The sequence below is a fragment of the Callorhinus ursinus genome, unplaced genomic scaffold (genome assembly GCF_003265705.2).
Source record: "Callorhinus ursinus isolate GAN/ISIS: 27379988/994484 unplaced genomic scaffold, GSC_fseal_2.0 scaffold1, whole genome shotgun sequence".
NCBI classification, from domain to species: Eukaryota; Metazoa; Chordata; class Mammalia; order Carnivora; family Otariidae; genus Callorhinus; species Callorhinus ursinus.
Window position 1 is genome coordinate 146,055,856 of NW_027397063.1, and position 26,379 is coordinate 146,082,234.

Consider the following 26,379-nt stretch of genomic DNA (forward strand, 5'->3'; position numbering starts at 1 on the left):
AAAAAATAAAAAGTTTAAAGAATTAGAAAAATAATAGTTCTGCCTTTAACATTCCATCCATATCTTTTGATGCACACACACATTTCTCGATCAATATTCTGAAGAGTGGAATCGCGGGCTCAGGGTGTGTGCGTCTTCAACTTGATCAGCTAAATAGCTTACAAAGTGCCACTGACATCCTTATTAATTTTATTTATTCTTCCTCTCACTGAAATATAAGGTCGTTGGCAGTGTTATCAAAGTGTAGGTCTTGGGCCCTCAGCATCAGCCTCACCAGGGTGCTGGTTAGAACTGCAAATCCTCAGACCCTCACTCCAGACTTGCTGAGTCAAAAACGCTGAGAGCACGGCCTAGAAATCTGCGTTTTCACAAGTCTTCTAAGTGATGAGAAAGTTTAAGTCGCGCTGTGATCCGTTAGGGCCGCGCCTGGCTTGCAGGCCGCCAGCTCCAAACAGATGAACAGTGGAGCCCGGGAGCCCGGGGGCCTGGGTTAGACGACGCAGAACCAGAGGGCAGCGCGCCATCCCCAGGGCACCGTCCCCGCGCCGGCAGCTTGTCCCGGACCCCCCGGCTGGGTGGGGAAGGGCTGCAGGACGGGGCGGGCCGGAGGCTGCTGTCCCCGCCTCCCAAGCCTTGGGCTCGCCGCGTTGCGCAGTCCTCCGCCTTCCTTGCCTTCTCGTCCCCCTCCTTCCTTCTTTCCTTCCTTTCTTCCGCCGGGCGCGATGGAGCCGGGGCGCGGGGCTGCCGCGGCGCTGCTGGCGCTGCTGTGCGCGGGCTGTGTGCTGCGCTGCGGGCGCGCCCAGTACGAGCGCTACAGCTTCCGCAGCTTCCCGCGGGACGAGCTGATGCCGCTCGAGTCGGCCTACCGGCACGCGCTGGACCAATACAGCGGCGAGCACTGGGCGGAGAGCGTGGGCTACCTGGAGATCAGCCTGCGGCTGCACCGCCTGCTACGCGACAGCGAGGCCTTCTGCCACCGCAACTGCAGCGCGGTGCCCCAGCCCGAGCCCGCCGCCGGCCTCGCCCACTACCCGGAGCTGCGCCTCTTCGGGGGCCTGCTGCGCCGCGCGCACTGCCTCAAGCGCTGCAAGCAGGGCCTGCCAGCCTTCCGCCAGTCGCAGCCCAGCCGCGAAGTGCTGGCTGACTTCCAACGCCGGGAGCCCTACAAGTTCCTGCAGTTCGCCTACTTCAAGGCAAGTCGGCCCGCTCCGCCCCCAGGCCCGGGCTCCGCCCCCAGGCCCGGGCTCCGCCCCTCCCTCTGGGGCAGTCCCGCACCGCCTTTCCCGATTCAGCCTACTCCCACCCGGCGTTGCCCAAGGAAGCTTCCAAATCCTGTCCCTCCCTTCATCTTAAATAGGGATGAAAATACTTTTCTGGAAGGGTTATTCTGGAGCAGAGAATACGTACACAGAGCGTCTAGCCATCCAACAGTGCCTGATAAATGTTACCTGTTATTTGAAGACAGACTCGTCTTTTCTGTACATATCATTAAAACCCCTTTTTCTCAAGTAAGCGGTGACTTTCAGTAATGGAGGGGAAGAGGACCTGAGTTGCCGGCTAGTTCCCTTTAAAGAGGAGGAAGTTGAGGCCAGGACAGGGCAGGGGCTTTTCGGGAGCACACACCCTGCCTAGAGGAGCAGAACTGTGCATTGTGATTCATCAGGATTGGTCCCGGCTCTCTTTCATCTAGAATTTAACACAGTTGTCTTCCTCCTTCTTTGTGGCTGCTTAAATTCTGTGATTGCTAGGGTGCCTGGGTGGCTCAGTTGGTTAAGCGACTGCCTTCCGCTTAGGTCATGATCCTGGAGTCCGAGGATCGCGTCCCACGTCGGGCTCCGTGCTCAGCAGGGAGTCTGCTTCTCCCTCTGACCCTCTTCCCTCTCGTGCTATCTCTCATTCTCTCTCTCTCAAATAAATAAATAAAATCTTTAAAAAAAATTCTGTGATTGCTGGCTAAAAATAGCCACAAATTGCAGTTCTTGATCCTTGGAGTCCTTTCTCTGGGGACCCGCAAATTTTAAGAATGGGCTGAATGCCCTGTTCCTGGATAAAGCGACTTTATCTTGGCGGATCCTTACCAGGTTTTGCCAAGAAAGCCCTCTCAAAGTCCAGGTTCTACTTTATCTAATTAAAAGCGATTTTTAAAGGAATATATTGCATTTATTTTAATGACTACAAAAATAGATTCATGGCATATTCCAGACTCTGGAGGTAGAAGTTGTTTTGTTTTGAAACTTTGCTTTGAGTCTTTGGACTGCAAGATCTGTTTTTCATATTTCTGAAACAGAGCCACCTTATGTTGTTGCATTCATAAGAGCAGTAAAAAAGCACAAAACCCTAAATAGGTGAAAAGCTGAGTTATTTCTGTGCTTACATTTTATAAAGTATCGGTTTTGTGAATGTTTGTCCTGGCAATAAAAAAAATGGTTTTAAAATAGAACCAGGAGATAAGATTAATAAAGCTCCAGGACATTGAAAAATGGTTGGCTCTTAAGGGACTGTGTTTTAAGCTAAAAATGGCTCATTTAATTCTTTTTTGTGTAGCTTTTGCCAGATACTGTCTGAACCAAATTTGTTTTATAATCAAGGGGGAAATGTTTTATTTTTTAAAACTGGAGGATAGTAGAAGCTGATTTATCTACAGATGAATTTGAAACAAGTGATATAGGGAGGAGGGGAAGAGTATTTTACTTAATGTGACCAGAAGGCAAAGGTTTTCTCCTTCATGATGGTGTCCTCAAAGGTCAGGATGGTCACAGCTATTCTTCAAAACCTCTCACCGGTCTTGTAACAATCACTTACTTAAAGTAGGTGAAATGCCATCTGTCTTGGTATTTTGAGATCTCTTAAAGGACAGGAAAGGTTCAGGATTTTGTTAGTAAGCCAGGATCTTCAGTTAGTTGCTTCAGCTGAAAGTCACTGAAGAAATGATTTGAGGTGGTGTTACTGTATGGTTTATTTTTTTCCTTAATGATGTTTCTGTTGTCCAACTCGGTGTGTGGGTATGAGGACATGATTGGTGGCAGGCACATACACTGTGCCGGGCACCCGAAGGCTGGAGGCTGGTGCCGGAGACAAAGCTGTCTGCTGTGGCAGGGCTGAGCAGTGTTCTTGTGCTGCCCTGGTTTGCAGGCCTCCGTTTCACTGATTAAGGACAGATGTCTCAGTTGAACACACGGGTGGGGATGGTGGGTTTGGCCTGTCAGAGGGAGGTAAAGACGCACGGATGTGTGGTCTTGCAGAGAAGGTGCTCCTGGTGGGTAGCCCTGAAGCCCACCATAGGGGTTTATGTCATCAGCCCATCTTAGGTCCACACCATCAGCTGTGGGTTCCCTCCGGGGCTGCATCTCTGTGAAATGCCCATCTTCCCCGTAGGCCGAGCAAAAAGTGTGCCCCCACGCTTGATCAAATCTTTAATGACTGTTAAACTCTGAGCGGGTAGAGCTGGCCCCCTCCCAGGCACTCCTACCCCCCACCTTGCCTGGACAAGGACTCTGTCTCCCCACCCCCACCCCCACCCCTAGCCACAGGGCCTGCCACCACATTGAGGTCGATTTAGGAGTAGCTTGTTTGGTAGGTAGCTGGGGTCCTCTCATGCAGGTGGCTGTCTCTCCAGAGTACCTGGGAGGGTAGTGCTCCCACCAGCTTCTCCAGAACCTACCTGGCTTTCTGTCAGCAGGTTAGCTGCCAAGATGTGGCTCCATGTTCCAGCTGGCAGGGCCCAAGCGGAAGTGAATAAATCACCCTTTCCTCTCCAGGAAGGGGTTCTGTTTTGTTAAAACTCAGGTCCTAAAAAATCCCTTTCTGTGCCCCTTTTCTAAGTGCTCTTCTGAGAATTAGACAATCTCAGTTCATTGGCAAATGCTTTAGAGGGCTGCATTCGTACGTCCTCCCCTCCTTGTAGCTGGCAGACTAGCCTTTTTCTGGCCAGGGGTGTAAGGCGTTCTGTAGAACTCTTTGAAAGGCATTCCCACATAGGCCACTGACTGGCGCTTCCAGAACATCAGCACTGACACCTGGGAGTTTGCCCTCATTACTACCCAGCCCTTCTCCAGTGCAGCCGCTGCCTTGTCTCCACGTGACTCAGCACCAGTCCTGTTTCATACAGATAATCTGCTACCATCTGATTCTCAGAAATCCAGAATGTACCAGATATTCCTTTATTTTCTCTCTGCAAACCTAATTCCCTAATTCCCACCTCTGAGCGTTGCCCTGGATTGGCTGGAGGAGTCTCTGTGCACATGTAGGGTGCCTTCCCTTCTCCCACAGCATGTCATGCCATGATTCCAGGGGACAGCCAGAGACAGCACATTAGCGCGGGGGCCCACTGCTTGTTGGCCAAGTGTCCACACAGGGAGGTGTCCGTATCGCTCTAGCCCATACCCCCCAACACACAGTTCCCCCCAGAGGACCTCTGCCCTCTGGGCACTGTCCACAAGGGGGCCAGACCTGAAGCTCCAGGGCCAGAGACCTTAATCGAGGTTGCTCAGAGATACATGGAAGCATACTGGAGTGTATCGCACATGGAGGCAGGGTTTTCTTCCCCTGTTTTTGCTCATTGTTACAGACCCACTTTCTAGGATAGCACCTGGCGTGTAGGAGGCTCTCGACAAATGTGTGCTGAGTGAACAGATGAGTGCATGGTGGTGGGGGTCATCGAGAATGGTAAAGCAGGAGGTTCTGTGAGAGACTTGGGAAAATAGTTATATATTTGGAGATATATCATATATATATATTTCCACTATATATATATTGGAAAATATTAATATATTTTTCCAGCAGAAAAGGTGTGGTGTAGTCCCACTGGGTAATTAGAGGGATGTTGAAAGGTGATTATTTACAAAGGCTAGTAATGGTGGATGTGACTCCCCCTGGGCCAAAAAAGGCACTGGAGAGGAAAGTTCCAGGAAGCAGGAAGGAGCGAGACTATCCAGAGAGGGCCACCTCGAGAGGAGCTGTGACCTTCAGTTAAGGGCCAATAGCGGCCCAAGGTGACTGAAAGGAGGGAGCCAGGAGATTAAGTAACCCAACTTACCCCCTTGCCTTCCTTCGGGCTCCCACTGGGGCTCCTCACTGGTGAACCCCATTGGAAGCTGGAGAGCAAGAGAGTGCAAGGCTTGATGGGCCATGGAAGTCACTGAACCCTCAACTGGAAGCATTGTGTTGAAACACAGAGTTACATGAAGGACTGAACATTTCTTGTTTTGCAAAAATCACTGCTCATCCTCCATTGAGTAGAGCTCCTCTTACTTTGTTGTACTCAGGCGAATAATCTTCCAAAAGCCATTGCTGCCGCTCACACCTTTCTACTGAAGCATCCTGATGATGAAATGATGAAGAGAAACATGGCGTATTACAAGAGCTTGCCTGATGCCGAGGACTACATTAAGGACTTGGAAACCAAGTCATTCGAGGTATATTTGGGTTTTTACACAGCAAGGTAGCTGCAGTGTGAGTGGCTAAAGAAGTGGATCTTGATGAATAGCTATTGACATCTAAGGACCTCTAATGGTTTTTGATGGCATTGATGAATATTATGACAATGGAAATGATTGACTTTTTAGCACAAAGTTGACCCATTTGAGAATGAGGTTTTATGTTCCATGATGCACTTAAAGCCACGTTTCCTTTAAATGCTGTATTTTAGAAATAAGGTCATTTTGGGGTGCCTGGGTGGCTCAGTCGGTTAAGTGTCTGACTCTTGATTTCTGCTCAGGTCATGATCTCAGGGTCGTGAGAGCAAGCCCCATGTCAGGCTCCTCGCTCAGTGGGGAGTCTGCTTGGGATGCTCTCTCTTTCTCTCCCTCTGTCCCCCTCCACTCCTGCTCTCCCTCCCTCTATAAAATAAATAAACCTTTTTTTTTTTAAGAAATAAGGTCATTTGATCATTTAGTTTTAAGATAGAGGAATAAATACATGTCTTGGAGATCATCCAAAAATGACCAAGAATACAAGAAACAGGAGCATAAGTTTCCATTTCTGATGAAACTAGAAGACACATCTTTTTACACACACACACACACACACACACACACACACACACACACACCGTATGTATTGAGGTGGAAAGGGAATCGAGGATCTTGGAGGACTGACTTGACAGATTAGAGGCTACTACTGAAATCTAGGCATCTGTGAAGGGGAGTCTGATGGGATTGAATGAGGAAGACTAACTCCTTTGAGCACTTACTGTTGTCCAGATCTATCGAGTTTGGATGCCAGGGGCATGGGTACCAAGGAAGGGTTAGGGCAGGGTTGAAAACAGTGGGATGTGTTGAAAGTATCCAAGGACTGACTTTAGGGTTACCAGTCGTGTGACCAGACTGCAAACTTACTTTGTCATTGGTGGTGACCCTCAAATATAGGATGCAGGGTCTCTATTCTGGTGGCCCTTCAGTTTTCCAGGGAAGAATTCTCCAGCCTTTTGCAGGACTAGTGAAGTGTCATGCTTGTCTGCCTGTGTCCGAGAGCCAGTCTGGGGAGAGGGGTGGGGCCCTCATAGCTGAGTGAGGGACTTTACCTGCTTCTTGGTTCTTAGCCTCATGCCTCAACTCTCGCTCTGCTCTGCCTGATCCCTGACCCTACAGCCTTTATAGATAGAGAGTCTCTAGAATAAATCACCAGTCTCTGGTGAGGAGCAGCTTTGGGAGGTGGGATCCCTTGGGTGCACAGATGGGTGGGGCTCCAACAGCCCTGTTCAGACTTTCAGCCCTGCCTTCTGTTCTGGGCCTAGCACCAGTCTCTGTGGTTGCTAGTGCCTGCAAATGCCGACAGGTGTGTGATGTAGTGGAGTGCATAGTGGGGGAGGGGAGGTCGCCTCCCCCCAGACCCTCCTCTGTGATTATTTGGCTTTCTGTCCTTCTAAAAGTTGAAATGTCTTGCCTGCTGCTGGCTCTTTTTCCATTCTCCCGTGAAAAGGATTTCTGCCTGTGGTTTTCACTGGTCCTGGGGAGCAGAGCTGAGTGCTCATGGTCAGTGCACTATGCCTAACTCCTTCCCTCTTTGGAGTCCTGCCAGGTGTGGTGGGGCTGCCCGGCTGTGTGCCCAGGGCTCCCCCTGCCATGCATGGCTTTCTTTTTGCTGCTGCCACCCTGCCGCCCCTGCAGAGCCAGCTGCCTGACGTTGCTGCTCGTTTTCCCAGCCTCTAGGCAAGTGGTTCAGTTCTCTGCCTGCCTGATTTCCAGGGGATGCTGCCTGCCCAGGAGGTCTAGGGGAGATCACCCTCTCTCCCTGACACCTTAAGCTTGGTGAAGAGTTCCGGTCTGAGGGGTGGTCCTTAGACACCCCCATTCTGGAGCAGCTGAAAAGGAGCTCTAAATGGAGTGTGCCACGCTTATTTCCAGGACTGTTCTGGACCCTCCACGTGAGCAGGGTCGTGCAGGTGCCCAAGATCTCTACTTATTTCTTGTGAGACCAAGCAGCTTCCTCAGCCTTCATTACCTCTCTTTTATCTGGTCCAGTCAACAGGTAGCAGAAATTTCTTGAAGTTCCACCATCCAGCCCATGGCCGCCCCCCTAGTAACTAGTACTAATGCTTGTTGGCATTCCTATTTTATACTTAACTGTTGGGGGAAGTGTATCTGGCACCCGCTCTAAAGCTTATATCTTTTCTCTGCTTCAGTTTTGAAGATCAGCTTTATTGAAGTAGAACTTATTTAAAATTTATTTACCAGTTTTAAGTATATAACTCGATGAGTTTTGGTAAAGGTATGCGAGTATGTAACCACCACCATAGTCACAACATAGAATATTTTCATCTCCCCTTCCCAGTCAAGCATTTGTCCCAACCCCTCACCTTCGGAGGCCACTGCCCTGATTTCTGTCACTCTAGCTTTTCTTTTTTTCTTGATTTGAATTTGATTTTATTATCAAGCACCTCCTACTTTTTGAATTAAATTAAATAAGAAGTGTGCCCTTGTACATAGGATAGAAAAAGCTAGATATAAGTCAGTTCCTGGCCGGCCTCATCTTTAAGTAAGGGTCGGCGTGGTTTCCTTGGGACCAATGAGAGTGGAATTCCACGGTGGTCTGACTCCTTTCAGTTGGACGGCCTGCCTCCTTCCTGTCTGGGAGCTTCACCCACCTCTTCTTGCTTTCCAGAGCCTGTTCGTCCGGGCGGTGCGGGCCTACAACGGCGAGAACTGGAGGACGGCCGTCACGGACATGGAGCTGGCCCTTCCCGATTTCTTCAAAGCCTTTTACGAGTGTCTCGCAGCCTGCGAGGGCTCCAGGGAGGTCAAGGACTTCAAGGATTTCTATCTTTCCATCGCAGGTTGGTGGCGGGCAGTATTACACACGTGAATGGGACAGCTGCCCTGTGGCATCCGCATGCCTTCCTGGTGGCTTGAGTGACTCCGAGGAATTTTTTTTTAAGATTTTATTTCTATATTTGACACACAGAGAGAGCAAGGGAGCGAGCACAAGTAGGCAGAGTGGTAGATAGAGGGAGAGGGAGAGGCAGACTCCCCGCTGAGCGGGGAGCCCGATGGGGGGCTCATGACCTGAGCCAAAGGCAGATGGTCAACGGACTGAACCACCCAGGCGCCACTGAACCACCCAGGCGCCCCTCCAAGAAACTTTTGAGCTTCAGTGTGAATGGTGGCTGGGGAGGTAATATGTAACCCACACGTCCAGACTTTGATTTAGTAGGGGTTTCTGGAAAAACACCTGAGTATGGTGTTTAATCAAGCACAGGTCTGGAAAGGGGGTCCAGCAGATCAGCCCTGCCTGGTTACAGATCCCCCACAGGCTTTTGGAAAAATAAAAATGGGCCCAAGAGCAACTCATGACTCACGTTATATAAAACGTTACTAGTTTAGCCACCCTTAAGAGTGCAGTCCAGTGGCATATAATACATGCGCATTGATGTGCGGCCACCTCTGCTGTCCATGTCCACCACCCATCATTTCATCTTCCCAAACGGATGTTCTGCACCCACTAAACACCATCTCCCCATCCTTCTGCCCATAGCCCCTGACAACCACCACCCTGCTTTCTGTCTCTGTGAATTGGACTACCCCATGTACCTTGGATACGTAGAATCCTGTAGCATTTGTCCTTTTGTGACTGGCTTATTTCACTCAGCAAAACGTCTTCCAGCCTCAGAAATAATGTAGCAAATTGGTTGTCTTTTAAATCTCTTTTAACTGGTAGGTTCTTCCTCTATGTCTATTTTGCCCCCGTGGCTATTGAAAAAAACCAGATCATTCGCCCTGTAGAGATTCCCATAGTCTGGATTTTGCTAATTGTATCCCCTTGGTCCGCTGTTCTCTTTATTTCTTATAACTTTGTAGCTGGATGTAGAGGCTTGATCGGGCTCAGGTTTGATTTTCTTTTTTTGTGGAAGTTGGGGCACAAGACGGCTTCCTAGTTGGTGCTCAGTTCTTGTGTCAGGAGGCACCGGGTGTCTGGTTGTCTCTTTCTCTGTAATGTTGACAGCTGCTGGTGCTCATGCTGGACCTCATGTAGTACCTGTTAACCAGTGTACCTCTGCTGGTGAGAGGTCATTCCTTCCAGCATCCCTTCCTGCCTGTAATGTCAGGAAGTACTCCTTACACTCAAACTGAAGGAGGGGGACAAAAAGGGTGCTTACTTGGAGCTGCAGTGTTTTGACTATAGATAAAAGACAGTTACTAGAAAAAGTAACATTTACTATGCTCTAACTAGATGCCAGGCCCTGTTCTATGCTCTTTATGGGTATTATCTCGAGTTTGCAACCCTATGAGAAAGGTACTAGCATTCTCCCCATTTTACAGCTGGGAAAGCTGAGGCCTAGAGAGGTTAAGTACTCTGCTTGTTGTCCTCAGGGGAAGGGCTGGGATTTGAACCCAGGCAGTTTTGACTGGAGTCTTACCTCTTAACCCCAGTGAAATAGTTTCACCTCACCTACATTGTACTTAATCTTGAACTTTATTTCATTTTTGAATAGGTAACATATATGCACATAGTATAAATTGTGAAAGACACAAAAGGATATACTGTAGAAAATAAGTCTTCTGTATAGTCAGGGTCTTGACTGGAGATAGATGGCAGACATACATGAGGATACCTCAAGATGGATTTATTTACAGAAGTATGGGTGAAGGTGAACCCCAGGGGTGCAAACTGATACCCTGGAGCTACTAGTAGCTGAGTTATTATTTCCTAGGCTGAAGGGGAGGAAGGAGTTACAGGCAGTTGGAAGGAAGTCTTGCTTCTATCCACATCTCTTCTACCCATTCCACTCACCCCAAAGGTAACCATTTTTTTTAAAGATTTTATTTATTTATTTGAGAGAGAGAATGAGAGTGAGAGAGAGCATGAGAGGGGGGAGGTCAGAGGGAGAAGCAGGCTCCCCGCTGAGCAGGGAGCCCGATGTGGGACTCGATCCCGGGACTCCAGGATCATGACCTGAGCCGAAGGCAGTCGCTTAACTGACTGAGCCACCCAGGCGCCCCAAAGGTAACCATTTTTATTAGCTTCTGGCTTATACCTCTAAAAGTTTTTTTTTTTCCTACAAAAATAAGCAAAGATCACTTTTTCTTTGATCTACCTAAGATATATCTCTATAACTCTATCTTTATATGTAGATAGATAACTTGAGAAAATTTTTTTGTTTTAAATTTTTATTTTAAAATAATTTTTTAGTTTTAGTTTTTATTTTAATTTTTTATTTTTAAGTAATTCCAAACCTGTAGAGAAGTAGCAAGAGTAGTACAAAGAACTCTCATAAACTCTTTAGCCAAATTCACCAATTTTTCACACTGATTATGTCACATTTACTTCATCATTCTCTCTGGATGTGTGTGTATAATTATTTTTATTTCAGAACCACTTGAGAGTACGTTGTATACATCATGACCCTTTACCCCATAATACTTCAGTATATTTCCTAAGAATAACAATATTCTGCAAGACTCCACAATACAGTTACTGAATTCAGGCAATTTAATATTGAGACAGTACTTTTATACAATCTATAGTTTATATTCCAATTTTCTCCATTATTCCAATAATGTCCTCTAGGAGCTTTTTCTTTCCTGGTGAAGTGCAGTCCAATATCATGTTTCCTATTTATTTCTCATTTTTCTTCAGTGTTCTTTAATCTGGAACAGTTCCTTGGCCTTTCTTTTTATGCCATTGTTTTTTTTTTTTATGCTATTGATATTTTTTTAAGAATATAGGCTAGGGGCGCCTGGGTGGCTCTGTCCATTAAGTGTCTGCCTTTGGCTCAGGTCGTGATCCCAGGGTCCTGGGATCGAGCCCTGCATCAGGCTCCCTGCTCAGCGGGGAGTCTACTTCTCCCTGTCCCTCTGCCTGCCACTCTCCCTGCTTATGCTTGCACTCACTTGCTCTCTCTATCTCTGTCAAATAAATAAATAAATAAATAAAATCTTTAAAAAATATATAAGAATACAGGCCAGTCACTTTATAGAATATTCCTCAATTTGGGTTCCTATTACATTCAGGTTGTGCACTTTTGGCTGGAACACTATGGAAGTATGCTTCTCGGGGTATCCCATCTAGATGCGTGTGGTGTCTGTTTGCCCCTTACTGGTGATGTTCACTTTTAAGCATTTGGTTAAGGTAATTTCCAGTTTCCAACTTCTCAGCAATACTATTTTTCCTTTTGATATTAATAAATAATTTGGGAAAAGATACTTCAAGACGAGGACAATTTGGTCTTCATCAGACTGTCTCTACATTCTCCCCTACTACCAAACACATACCAATTTAGTGTGTATTGAAGATTCTTGCCTGATTCTTTGTTTTCTATAAAGGTCATATATATATATATGTACGTCTGTTTTTCTGTATTTTTTTGTTTGCTTTTTTCACACTGAATAGGTACCATATTTTATACACTGTTCTGTTCTTTGCTTTTTCCACTTAGCAGTATACCCTAACTAGCACATAGAGAGAGTCATTCTTTTTTGTTGTTGCTGACTACTCCACTGAGGGGTGCAGGGAATGATGCACCACAGTTTATTCAACTATCTGATGGACATTTGGTTTGTGCCAATCTTTTGCTATTACATGTAATACTGCAATGGGGAACTTTAGGCATTTTCTTTTTTTTTCTTTTCTTTTTTTTTCTTTTCTTTTCTTTTCTTTTCTTTTTGTTAAGTGTGGAGGTATGTTTTCAGAATCAACATAAGTGGGATTAATAGTTCAAAGAGTAAATATTTCTGCAAATTATTTCGTATTTTAAGTTACCATTTTGTATTCCTAGCAAAAATGTGTGAGAGTGCCTGTCCTCCCCAGTCTTGCCAACAAAACGTGTACCATCATCATGGAGTCTTTTGCCGCTAGCTACCTGAAGGGAGAAAAAGGAGGGGGCCAAGGATCATGTGGAGGATTTTAGGGACCAGTCCTTAAAGCGGTAGAAGTAGCGTTCATTAGTTGTTGCGGTCCACATTTCAATGGCACAACCAGTCATGTGGCCCCAACCCAACTGCAAGGGAGGCTGAGAAATGTAGTTTTTGATGTCTTTCTCTGTTATCATATTTAGGTCTACCTATTCTCTTTTAAAGGCTGTATAGAGGGGCACCTGGGTGGCTCAGTCGGTTAAGTGTCTGCCTTTGGCTCAGGTCATGATCCCAGAGTCCTGGGATCGAGTTCCGCATTGGGCTCCCTGCTCCTTGGGGAGCCTGCTTCTCCCTCTGCCCCCCGCATCTCTCATGAATAAATAAATAAAATCTTTTAAAAAAATAAATAAAGGCAGTATAGATTCTGTTGTTTGTATATACCATAATTGATTAATCACTATCCTATTGATTGGCATTCAGGTTCTTTCCAAGTCTATTTGTTGTTGCAAATAATGCTTATGTGTGCCCATGTCTAAAGAAAATTTCCTAGAAGTAGACTGCTGGGCCAGAGGATATGTGCATTTTAACCTTTGATGCATTTTGCCAAATGGCTCTCCAAAAAATGTGTTCCTGTTTTGCTTCTACCAACAGACTATGAGAGTGTAAGTTTCACCATTTTCTCCCTAACAGTGGGTGTTAGCAAATTTTTTTTTTAAAGATTTTATTTATTTATTTGACAGAGAGAGACACAGCGAAAGAGGGAACACAAGCAGGGGGAGCGGGAGAGGGAGAAGCAGGCTTCCCGTGGAGCAGGGAGCCCGATGCGGGGCTCGATCCCAGGACGCGAGGATCATGACCTGAGCCGAAGGCAGACGCTTAACGACTGAGCCACCCAGGCGCCCCTGTTAGCAAATTTTTTTAATTTTCCCAATTTAAATGACAGATGGGAGCTACACTTGTGGTGAGCACAGCATAATGTATAGACTTGTTGAATCACTGTGTTGTACACCTGAAACTAACGTAACGTGTGTGTCAACCCTACTTCAACAAAACTTTTTTTTGTAGTTTTTTTTTTTTTTGCCAATTTAGCAGTTTAAAATATTTTAGGTGGGATTGCGTTCCTTCATTACAAATGAGGCTTAACATCTTTTCACAGTGTTTATTAGCCATTTTTACAGTTTCTTTTCTGTGAACATCCTTTGGCCATTTTATATTGGATGTTTGTTTTTTTCTTACGGATTTTTTTTTAAGATTTTATTTATTTATTTGACACAGACAGACACAGCGAGAAAGGGAACACAAGCAGGGAAAGTGGGAGAGGGAGAAGCAGGCTTCCCGGCGAGCAGGGAGCCCGATGTGGGGCTCGATCCCAGGACCCTGGGATCATGACCTGAGCCGAAGGCAGACACTTAATGATTGAGCCACCCAGGCGCCCTTTCTTACGGATTTTAAAGAACTTTGTATATTAAGGGTTTTAGCCCTTTTATCATAAGTGTTGCAAGTATTTTACCTTTATCATCTTTACATTTTACCCGGATCGTTGAGGGGGGCAGAAGCGGTACTGAGAAGCTGATGGATGCACTGCTCTGAGAATTTGTGTATCTTCTTTCAGATCATTACGTAGAGGTGTTGGAATGCAAACTACAATGTGAAAAGAACCTCACCCCCGTTATAGGAGGCTATCCGGTGGAGAAATTTGTGGCCACCATGTATCATTATTTGCAGTTTGCTTATTACAAATGTAAGTAATTATCTTCTACCAGATCTTGGGCAAGGCCCTTAATCCTCCTAAGACTCAGCTTCCCCATCTGTAAAAAATCGGGGTAATAACCCTGACCTCTGGTTGTTGAGAGAATCCGTCAAGGTCGCATTGACAGCCCTGGTGCGTCCTTTGCACGAAAAGGCAGCAAGGCCTGGTGATTCCGGGCGCGGCGCCTGGAGCCGGACTGCCTGGGTTTACATTTCAGCTTCATCACTTCCTAATTTCTCTGTGCCTCAGTTTCCTCATCTGTAAATTGGAGATAATTTGTACTAACCTCATCAGTTGCTACGTGTGGACCGCTTAGGGCAGTCGTACACTAGCATGTGGCATTATCTCCTCCCTATCATCCACCTTCCCTTCCAGACAGTTTTATCCCACTTGGTCCTCCTTGGGCCTGAAATTCGAGTTAATCGATCAGAACATTCCAAGGAGTCGAAGGAAAACAAAGAGAAAGTGATTCGGAGTTCAGGCTTCAGAGTCTGTCTCTTTGCCTTTTCCTCCTCTCCCCGTAACTGATGTCATCTGAGTGGGGATACTGTGGTGGTGACGCGCACAGGAGGATCCCTCCCGATCAGGGACGTGCTCGCTGCCTGGAGTGACCGGTGACCTTGGCTCCCACAGCCCCCTTTCCCCACTGTGGCTGTTTTGTTCTTTGTTGAGTTCTCTCTGCTTGCAACAACCACCTCCTGTCCTCTGCAGGATGTCTGCTGAAGGTTGAAAAAGGGACAAAAAAAGAAAAAAGAAAAAAGGGAAAAAAAGAAGAAAATTTTCTTCTATATGTATATACATAAATTTTTAATTTTGCTAATCAGGATTGTTCCTGAGAAGGCTCTGGAGCAGTCATTTACACCAGAGCTTTGTGAGTAAGGGAACTTGCCTCTTTCAGCAGTGAACCAGCTATTATGACAGCCTGAATCTCACCTAAGGGTGTGATGAGATATCCTGAAATGTCCCTTGGTTGGGTCATTTCTGGGATCAACAGGAGGGTGAGGTGTGTCTTCAACAGGTGTCCTTCCCCGTGCACAGAGGGCAGGGATGAAATTTTATTTGCCACTATAATCCTGGCACTAGCTGTTTGTAAAGGATTATTTAGTGTAGAGGACAGGAGTCTTATTCTTTTTTTCTTTTTCTTCTAGAGAGAGATTGAGAGTGAGCTGGGGGTGGGGCAGAGGGAGAGAGAGAATCCCAAGCAGGCTCCATGCTCAGCACGCAGCCTGACATGGGGCTCAATTCTTCTACCCCGAGATCATGACCTGAGCCGAAATCAAGAGTCAGATGCCCAACTGACTGAGCCACCCAGGCGCCCCAAGTCTTATTCTGTAGAATCTAGGAACACGCTTTCACATAAGACCCACCAAGCTCACAGTGGGTCCCCAGCAAATATTTATTTGGCTGCGTTCTAATGCTGGAGGGACAGTTATTCTACTAGGCAGTGTTTTTGCTTATGAAGAGCCCTCTTTTTTAGTGTAAGTGATTGGTTAGTGCTGTGTTACAAAAAGACTTGTAGTATAGGCTTTTACAGCAAACCGAACATCTCAGAGATGTACAGAGAAACACCCAAAGCAAACCACCCATTCCCATCTCCCCTCCTCCCCCAAATCCCTCTGTTAACTCTTCGCTTGTATTCATCCACACTTGGAAGAGCCCTGTTTTAATGAGAATTATGGAAACTTATGTACATTTTATTTTTTTTTAAGATTTTATTTATTTGAGAGAGAGAGAGAGAGCATGAGCAGGATGAGGGTCAGAGGGAGAAGCAGACTCCCCGCTGAGCAGGGAGCCTGACGTGGGGCTGGATCCTGGGACTCCGGGACCATGACCTGAGCTGAAGGCAGATGCTTAATCAACTGAGCCACCCAGGTGCCCCAAGTTATGTACATTTAAAAAACTTATTCTGGAAAAAAAAGCAACCTTATTCTGGAAATTTAAAAGTGTACATTAGAGAGGATGGTATAATGAACTGTAGTATGCCCATCACCCCACTTGAATTTTGATCAACACTTTGCCAATCTTGGATTCACAGTTTAAAAGTTTTCTGCTGGGGCGCCTGAGTGGCTCAGTCGGTTAAGCGACTGCCTTCAGCTCAGGTCCTAGGATCGAGCCCCGCATCAGTCTCCCTTTGCTCAATGGGGAGCCTGCTTCTCCCTCTCCCACTGTCCCTCCCCCTGCTCATTCTCTCTCTTTCTCTCAAATAAATAAACAGAATCTTTTAAAAAAGGAAATAAAAGTTTTCTGTGGATGAAAACATAAGCTGTTGTTGTTTTTTGATAAGCTACTCTTTTTATTTCATTTTCACAAAAACCTGCGTTGGCACCTTCCTGAGCTAGACCCCGAGTTGGACTCTGAAACACGGGGAAGAATCCATCAGGTGTTCCGGCCCTCTGAGCGGGGCTTGGCTCTGCTTGCACAAAGCCAGAACACTAGGAGTTTAGAAGTGTTCATGATCCATGCAGGCTCCTCAGGCAGCGCACTGGTCCTTGGAATCCTCACATGCTCTGAAAGTCGCCGTGCGTATCAGAGACTGTGGCAGTGACTTACAGACACCAGTAGACCAGAACCTCTAGCTCTGCTGGTTGCTTCACGGGAATCTTTGCTTTCTGGGTTTATAGGTAAACAGTATGAGTAAGACGTACTTCTTGAAATTAGCTTCTTGAAAGTCAGCCCTGTTGCGAACTTTTTTGAGATTATCTACCACACTGAATTTTTTGAGGGAAGGTGTTATTTATGCTTGAACCCCAGCCCCGTAGGCCTTGAAATAAGTACCTTTCCCCACCTTGTAGACTTTGTGAATAATCTGTGCCCTGAAGCACTCGGTTTTTAAGGTTGTTGTTACAGGAGACAGCCACTGGGTGGCACAATTTATTCATACCCACGTTTTGGTTACTCCGCCCACCAGCGCTTTAGCAAAGGCAGTGGGTTGAAAATTGGAGCATAGTGTGCCAGGATAAATACCGAGGGGCTTGTGGCTTATCACCTCTTTCCCCTTACCCCGCCCCCCAGCCCGCAAATAAATCCCAACCCCTGCCGATCTCCTGTGCTGAAGGTGCTGTCATAGGCGGGGCAACTCTGAGGAGGGATGCTAGAGGTGGGAACCCCAGTTTCCAGGAGATGTCAACACCAGGTGACTTCAGATCTCTTCCAGGCCAGAAGGCCCACCATCCTTTGGGTCTTCTAGGTTTCGGGTAGCTGTAGGAGGGCTGCCTGGATGTGGGGGTTGTGGTGCCATCCAGATGGGACGCAGGCACATCCTCCCTACCTCCCTCAGCCCCAGGACAGTCCAGGGGACCCAGCTTTCCCAGCTCAGGTCTGTGGAGCCTGAAGTGGAATATAGTAGACATTTCTGGAAAGGCAGATTCTGCCTAATGAGGAACTTCCATGTTCCAAAACCTCTCCCCAGGCTGCCGGGGAGACCCAGTCTGCGATCTGCCCACCCAGGGATAATTCTGGCTGGTCACAGGCTTTGCCAAGGAGGGGCTGTGGAGAAGGGGCTTGCCCATGGATATTTTCTTTAGGAAGCCGTTGCTGCTGAGGGGGATTTCAGGGCACGGTTTGCCAATTTCCTGTGCCTCTTTTCTCCCCGGCCTCAGTGAACGACCTGAAGAATGCAGCCCCGTGCGCAGTCAGCTACCTGCTCTTTGACCACGACGACAAGGTCATGCAGCAGAACCTGGTGTATTACCAGTACCACAGGGACAAGTGGGGCCTCTCGGACGAGCATTTCCAGCCCAGACCAGTAGGTGGCGGGGCACGGGACATCACGTTTGCGGGCCTCCTCTTCTCACTTTAGGGGACTGCTTTGCACCTTACAGGAAAAAGTTATTACAGAAATGAAAGGGAACTCCTTTTTTTCTGTTTTTTTTTTTTTGTCTTTTAACATTTTACTGCTCTATTCTGATTCCTAAATCAGTAAAAACTACCAAACATTACAAAAATGTTTTACTTAGTGAAATTCCCTCAAAATCCCATACCTTTTCTTTACTCCCTGCCTTATAGTTATGCATTTGCATATATATATATATATATCATATATACAGCATGTATTTATTTTTGCAGAAACAGGGTCACACTTTACCTGCTGTTGTGCAACTTGCTTTGTCTTTCCAACAATTCATCATGAACGTTTTCCGTGTCACACTCATACAGCTACTTATTTTTTAACACCTCCAAGATAGATTCGTTTTTGGATGGACCATCATTTAATTCACTTGACGGACAAGCTCAGCTTTGCATGTGTTTGTTTTCAGGGAACTCTAGGGATTATATATTATTATTTTTTAAAGATTTTATTTATTTATTTGAGAGAGAGAGAGTGAGAGAGAGCACGAGAGTGGGGTGAGGGGCAGAGGGAGAAGCAGACTCCCCACTGAGCAGGGAGCCCAATGTGGGACTCGATCCTGGGATTCCGGGATCATGACCTGAGCCGAAGGCAGATGCCCAACCGACTGAGCCACCCAGGTGCCTGGGATTATATATTACTTTTAAAAAGATCTTTTCTAGTTGGTCTTTGCCCTTAACTTGTATTTTCATTGAGATTTTTTTATGCTGTCCCAATTTACCATATACACCTCACTCCCCTGCCAACTCACAGAAACACACACACACAATCTCTCTCTGTCTCTCTCACTCACTTGGGGTTGGCCACTCTTTTTTAACTGAGGTATGTTTCATATACAGTAAAATTCATGCTTTTAAGATGTACAGTTTAGTGGTTTCCAGTAGACTCACAGAGTTGTACAACCATGACCACTGTCCAATTTTAAACATTTTCATCACTCCCAAAAGAAATCATACCCTGTCTCCCCCTCCTCCCAGTTCTGACATCAAAGGTTGGTCATAGAAACTGTTCTGTGTTTGTGTCTGAACAGGAAGCAGTTCAATTCTTTAACGTGACTACACTCCAGAAAGAGCTGTATGACTTTGCGAAGGAAAATATAATGGATGATGATGAGGTAAGTTTTCATGTTTAGCACACGTCTGGCTAAGAGAAAATATTACATCTTTGCAGAAATCACTGGAAGGCCAAGTCATCCCTGAAACAGAAGGGAACCTTGAGAAATATAGTTTCTGTGGGCGTTTTAATGAAAGAGCACTGGAGGGGGGAACACAGCTTTCTAGGAAACCCAGGTCATAGCACCACATTTCCTGACAGTGACTATGGAGGAACCCACCATAGAAGCCATCCAGTGATCATTTTTTAACTTTAGAAAAACGCAGTGCATTTTCAATGACTCAGCGCTCCGAACACACTTGGAAAGCCTCATCCCAGTTTTTCTGGGATATAATTATTATCTCTTTTCTTCTTTTTCTTTTTGTAAATTCGGTTCTTGCTGTGAGTCATTTTATCATTCTCTGAGATTGCTTGAAATTCCTGATTCTCACTCAGCTGTCTCTTTTTTTTTTAAGTTTTTATTGAAGTAATCTCTACCCCCAGCGTGGGGTTTAAACTCATGACCCTCGAGATCAAGGGTCACATGCTCCTCTGACCGAGCCAGCCGGGTGCCCCTCAGCTGACTCCTTTTTTTGACAAAGACTCTACTGGTGATGGATGAGTCATTTTGGGGTGGGGCAGCCTAGTCACAGAAAAGCCCTCATTATGGGGGTATTTAGAGAGATGTGTTTGAAACAAACCAGAACATGCTTCTATGGCCTCTGGGGACTTGTCAGCTTTTGGAGCTTGCTCTGGCCTGACCCCTCACTTCATTGATGAAGAGCCTGGGGGACAGGAAAATTCGATGAGCTGCTATGCCAGACCCAGAGGCCCCGAGCTTCCAGGTCTTCTCTTTCCACTGCCCTCGTTTTTGGTGAAGCACTTCTAAATAAGATATGATCATGGAATTTGGGGGCAGACCCCCACTAGCAGGTACTGAATGGGGGTAGACCCATCACTAGCAGGCACTGAATTCCCCAGAGCTCCGGTTTTCCATCTATAAAATGGGACTAATAATGTTGACTTCACAGGGTTGGGAAAATGAAGTACTAATGCTGCATGTGGAAATGCTTTATAGACTAGGAAGTGATCACTGTGTTGTGAGTCTTAGGTTGGGTTAAGAAGCAGAGCCTGACATAAGGTCACAAGGATGCTGCAAAGGAAGGAGTGCTGGCTAGAATACAAGCAAGGCTGGCTGCCCTAGTTGGGAAAGTGGAGAAGAATATATTTAGAAAAAGGAAGAGTTGCGTTCCTAATGGTCCAGAACAAGCCACTCTTGATATTTTGATATAGATACTTCCAATGTTTTCTATACATTTCTAATATATATTCATAATAAACCCAACTGTAATAGGTATCATGGCTTTTCATTTAGCATTGTAATATGAGAAGTTCCCCTTGTGATGTTTTCCTAGAACAGCTTTATTGAAATATTACTCACACACCATAAATTCTCCTTTTTAAAGTACATAATCTAGTGGTTTTTAGTATATGTGCAAAGTTGTACATCCATCCCTAAGAATTTTAGGGCGTTTTCATCACCCCAAAAAGAAATCCCAAACCTGTTAGTAGCCATTCCCCATTCCTTCTCCTCTGCCCACCCCTCCCCCACCTCTGTCCCCAGCCCCTGGCAACCACTAATCAATCTACTTTCTGTCTCTATGGATTTACCTGTTTTGGACATTTCATATAAATGGAATCTTTTGGTAGGTGGTCTTTTGCGATTGGCTTCTTTCACTGAGCATAATGTTTTCAAGGTTCAGCCATGTTGTCATATATATTATGTTACAATGTAAAATTCCTTCTTATTGCTAAGTAATATTGCACTGCATGGATATACCATATTTTGTTCACCTGTTCCTCTGTTGATGGACATTTGAACTGGGTTGTTTCTGCTTTTTGACTATTTTGAATAATGATGCTATGAACATTTGTGTACATGTTTTTGTTTGGACCAAAGTTTTTAATTCTCTTATGTACCAGGAGTATATATGTAGAAGTGGAATTGCTGGGTCAGATGGTAGCTCTGGTTAACTTGAGGAATTCCCAGACTGTTTTCCAAAGTGGCTGCACCATTTTACATTCCCACCAGCAATGTATGAAGTTTCCAACTTGCCACATCTTTGTCAGCACTTCCTGGTGTTTGTCTTTTTTATTACAGTCATTCTAGTGGGTGTGATATAGTATTTCATTGCGGTTTTGATTTTAATTTCCCTAATGACAAATGATGTTGAGCCTTTTTTCATATGCTTGTTAAGTCATTTGTATATCTTCTTTAGAGAGATGTCTAGTCTATTCAAATTCTTTGTCCATTTTTTAATTGGGTTACTTGTCTTTTTATTGTTGAGTTGTGAGTGTTCTTTATATATTCTGGTTATAAGTCCTCCATCAGATACATGAATTGCAAATATTTTCTTGCAATCTGTGGGTTATCTTTTCATTTTCTTAATGGTGACTTGAAGCATAAACGTTTTAAATTTTGATGAGATCCAATGTGTCCAGTTCAAACTACATCATCTTGAAATTGAAAGTATGAGTCTTCCAACCTCATTCTTCTTCCAGGTTGTTTTGGCTACTCTGGGTCCCTTGTATTTCCATATGAATTATAGGATCAGCTTGCCAATTTCTTTTCTTTGTTTTTTTTTTAAAGATTTTATTTATTTATTTGACAGAGAGAGAGAGAGAGAGCACGCACAAGCAGGGGGAGCGGCAGGCAAAGGGAGAGCGAGAAGCAGGCTCCCCGTAGAGCAGGGAGCCCAATGTGGGGGTCGATCCCAGGACCCTGGGATCATGACCTGAGCCAAAGGCATACGCTTAACCGACTGAGCCACCCAGGCGCCTCAGCTTGCCAATTTCTGCAAAAGGCAGTTGGGATTTTTGATAGGAATTGTGCTAAATCTGAAGATCCTTTAGATAGTATTGACATCTTAACAGTATTAAGTCTTCTGATCCATTAACATGGGATATCTTTCCACTTCTGGAGGTCTTCTTTAATTTCCTAATGTTTTCTTAAATTTTGTTATTCTTGATGCTTTTGCAAGTGGAATTTTTTCTCATTTTTATTTTCAATTGTTCATTACTAGTATATAGAAATACAATTGATTTTTGTATAATGATATTGCAATTCTGCAAATTTGTTGAACTTGTTTATTCTAATAGTTGTGTGTGTGTGTGTGTGTGCGTGTGCGCGCGCGCGTGTGTCTATTGCTTAGGAGTTTTTATATGCAAGATCATGTTATCTATGAATAGAGGTGATTTTACTTCTCTTCCACTCTGGATGACTTTTGTTTATTTTTCTTTGCTAATTGCCCTGACTAAAATCTCCAGTAAAATGTCAAATAGAAATGGAGAGAGTGAACATCCTTGTTTTGTTCCCAGTCTTCGAAGAAAAACATTCTGTGTTAGCATTAAGAAAGTTGCTAGCTGTGAGGTTTTTTGTTTTTTGTTTTTTTTTTAAAGATTTTATTTATTTATTTGACACAGAGAGAGAGATAGCTAGAGAGGGAACACAAGCAGGGGGAGTGGGAGAGGGAGAAGCAGGCTTCCCACTGAGCAGGGAGCCTGATGCGGGGCTTGATCCCAGCACCCTGGGATCATGACCTGAGCCGAAGGCAGACGATTAACGACTGAGCCACCCATGTGCCCTGGTTTTTTTTCTTTTTTTTTTGTAGGTGCCCTTTGTCAGGTTGAGAAAGTTCCCCTTCTATTCCTAGTTTGTCTAATGTTTTTATCATGAAGTGGTGTTGAATTTTGTCATTTGCTTTCTGCATCTATTGAGAAGATGATGTGGTTTTTGTTAACCTTGTTAGTTAATGTTTGTTATAAACATGACTTTTTGATGACTAATATTCCATGGTATGGATTTTTTAAAGTAAAGCTTTTTGGTTTTTTAGGCATTTAGGTTGCTTCTAACTTTTTGCTTTCACAAATAACATAGCTGAGACTAAATTGGTTACTTTTTTTCTAGTCATTTCCTTAGGATAAATTCCTATAGGTGGAATTCCTGGGTCCAGGGCTATGAACATTTTGAGGGCTTTTGATGTACGAAGACAATATGTTTAGAAGAAATCATAGATATTAGAACAAGAGAACTTTTATGATATTCAGTAAGGCTCTGTCATGTCACAGATGAGGAGAAAAATTCAGAAAGGTAGAGTGACTTGCTCAAAGTTACACAGCTGGTTTGTAATCATCCATTGAACACCAGGCTTATTCTAGGCTTTAAAATTCCTAGTATTCTTGGACCTGACACTGTCAAGATAAAAAAAAAAAGGAGTCTGTTGAAGGTCCTGGAAGTAATTAGCTTATTAATCAAAGCTTTAGAATTTTGAAAGAATTAATCCATCTCTAAAGAACAAGCTATTTTCTTTTCTATATATCAAAGTATGACAAGTAATTATTTGAAACAAAGTATAATCAATAAAATAAAATTCTTAGTTTAACTTTTAAAATTTCCAAAGGACAAAATACTATATTGGAACAAAACATCAATACGATTTAGCTACTGAAGTTAGGGGCATTCTCCTTTATTATCTTTCTGGGGTTGAAATGTGTTGTAAGAGCTCCTGAAAGTTTGCACACTGGTTAAAAATTTTGCAGATGCTTATTATGGTTTCAGAAACTTTATAAAGCAGGCTGAAATAGATGCTTCAAGTTTCGGGTTCTGATGGTTGTTTGCTTTGGGAAGGTCTAAAAGAAATAGATTATAATTTGCAGGAGTGATTTATTGAGGGAGTGCTCTCAGGTAGGAAAGAGGTGAGAGGCAAGGGAAGGAGCCATGAAAAGATATGGTCTTAGCTGGTGTCAAGCTTAGCCTGATCCCACGGGAGCTCTGGAGCATGAATTGTACCACAGAGTCTTCCTGCAATTTCTAGGCAGCTTATCCTTCTCTCCTTGGTTGTTGGCAGCCCAGAGGGGCTGGTGTGTAAACTCCCTGTTGGGGCTCCCCTTTTAGTCAAGATCAGTTGTCCAGAGACGGGGCAGCTATCAGCCCATCAGCAATCGGCCCTCCCAGCAGCTGGGGCATGGGTGCATTCCCAAAGTAGATCTGAGCTAGGCTGTTGGTGCCTCCACTATAACAGGCCACAGAGGGGGTTGTGTTTCTTTCATCTGTATTGCCCTGGGTGCTTATTAGTGAGCTCAGAGCAGGCAGTACCATCATCCCAGGTCGCAGCCGCCGCACAGCAGGGAACAGTAACTCTGGGAAGAGCTGTCACGGCCGTATATGGAGTCCCTCTATGGTGTTTTCCTTTTGGGTTGCTTCCAGAAAGCAACCAAAGAACATCGTTTTTTCTTTTTTTAAGATTTTATTTATTTATTTGAGAGAGAGAATAGGGTGAGAGAGAAAGAGAAAGAGAGAGTGGCAGGCAGAGGGAGAAGGAGAAGCAGGCTCCCCGCCGAGCAGGGAACCTGATGCACGGCTCAATCCCAGGACCCTGGGATCATGACCTGAGCCGAAGGCAGACGCTTAACCGACTGAGCCACCCAGGTGCCCCAGAACATCATTTTTTCAATCAGTAGTCTTCCACTTCCGTAACTTTAGTTTCTGATCTCAGGCATGACAAGGTAGAAGTATTTGATGAAAATAGTAAGACCCCCTGCTGTGTCTCATGTACTTGGGAGATTTCCCAACTATTCTCAGATGCTGAGATTTTATAACAGGAAGTGTGTTAAAATATCAAAAAGAGCAAATAGGCTCTTGGCCTGTGTGAAGGAGGCCAAGCTTTAGCAGGGGTGGTTAGCCTCAGTAGGGCTGACGCTCTTGTGGGAGCAGGACTTGGCCTCCTTGGCGATTCACTCATTCTTGGCAGTAAAGAGAATGTTGTCATCAGCTGGGCCCAGGTGTGTTGTGGGAGAGAAATCAATGCAGAGAAGGAAATCAGAAAGTGTGCCGGGCTATTTCAGGTTGAGGCTTAAGGCCGATTGTAGAAGGAGGGGGCAGGTAGGCTCCTGGCCCTGACAATGGGCAAGTGGGTCCCACTGTACCCAGGAGACTGTCTCGTAAAGGGAGTGACTGCTTGAGCCACACCAGCACTATGCACGCACACTCTCAATCATTCTTCCTTTAGCAGGTTTCCCACCTTCTGCGTGCCATGATCTGGGGAAGGAAAGCAACCCAGGTCCTGGTCCTTGAAAAGCTCCTGGTCTGCTGATCAGGGCAAAAGGGGGACAGATAGAGAGTGTTTCTGTGGCATAAGCGCCAAGGGGTGGGGGGGATGCCCAGAAAAGGGGGCACTAAACAGGTCTTTCAGAGGGTGGCTGGATTGCCCCCTTCCCACGGGCCGTCTGCGGGGATTCCAGAGCACGTGACTCCACATTCCCATGGAAGCCAGGTCCCTCTGAAGGGAAGTCAGGTCCTCTGGGCCCAAGGGCAGTGGGGAAGGGCTGCTCCAGCTGACGCAGGCCACCGGCAGTGGCATCTTAGAGACCGTCTCTGCTTACCGGCACTTTTAAAGTCAGGTAGCCCACCTAATGCAGGTGTCCTCTTTTCTCTTACAGGGAGAGGTTCTGGAATATGTGGATGACCTCTTGGAGCTGGAGGAGACTGGCTAGTCCGCAGCAGAGAGATGCCCCTCGATGTTCAGGAGACAAAGATTCTTCATCTTCCTTTCCCCAGTAGCCCACGTTGTTGATACCTCAAAGCCTTCTCTTTACTCTGTGACGTGAAAGGGAAGCCTCAGCTCTCACTACATACAATAAGGGGTGAGCTTGCCTTCCCCGTGACCACACCTGCCTCCCAGGGTCGGCCCAGGCTCACACCTGTCTCCCTCCCCATCTTCGCACCTGCCTTCTCCATGTTCACGCCTGCCTTTCTCACCAGTTTGGTTGGAAGGACAGTCTTCCATTTTTTTCCCCCCAGAGAATCACTATTATTTTTTAAATAAGAAAAATACGCCTAAAATTAAGTAATTGTGAAAACCTACTTTGGGTTTTCACTCTTCCAGATTTTAGACTCCTTTATCCCCATGCCCTGATCCAGGAAAGATAGTGGAAGACAAAGGCCAAACTTCTCCATGCCCCCGACAGCCTACACATGGTCTGACCTGAACCATTTCCGGCACCCACTGAAAGACAAGTTGGGTAGATAGTGCAGGCTACAGAAATACGGCTTTTGCCCAACACTTCTGCATCTCCAGAGTCTTACAGTGGTTGGTCGGCCCCCCTTGGGGACAATAGTCAGTTATAAGTCTCAAAGTTGGGAATGGAAGAAAAGCAGAGAGAGTCTAGTTTCATTTCATTCTTTCAATAAATATTTATTGAGAACCTGCTACATACTAGACTTTGACCTGGGCACTGGAACTACTGCACAGAATGACAGAAAAAAAACAAAAAACAAAACCCTGCCTTCTGGAGCCTACATTCTATAAGGAGAGACAGACAGCAAATAAATAAGAATAAATATA

The 26,379-nt window shown here is 45.4% G+C and overlaps 1 protein-coding gene across 1 annotated transcript; it reads left to right on the forward strand.

Annotated features, from left to right (window-relative positions):
* The first annotated feature begins 651 nt into the window (after positions 1 to 651).
* On the forward strand, positions 652 to 26,379 carry CRTAP (cartilage associated protein). Its single transcript, XM_025884789.2, has 7 exons — positions 652 to 1,193; positions 5,265 to 5,414; positions 8,101 to 8,272; positions 13,900 to 14,028; positions 17,637 to 17,782; positions 18,915 to 18,998; positions 25,475 to 26,379. The coding sequence occupies exons 1-7, from the start codon at positions 723 to 725 to the stop codon at positions 25,526 to 25,528; spliced, it is 1,206 nt and encodes a 401-aa protein (XP_025740574.1). The 5' UTR covers positions 652 to 722; the 3' UTR covers positions 25,529 to 26,379.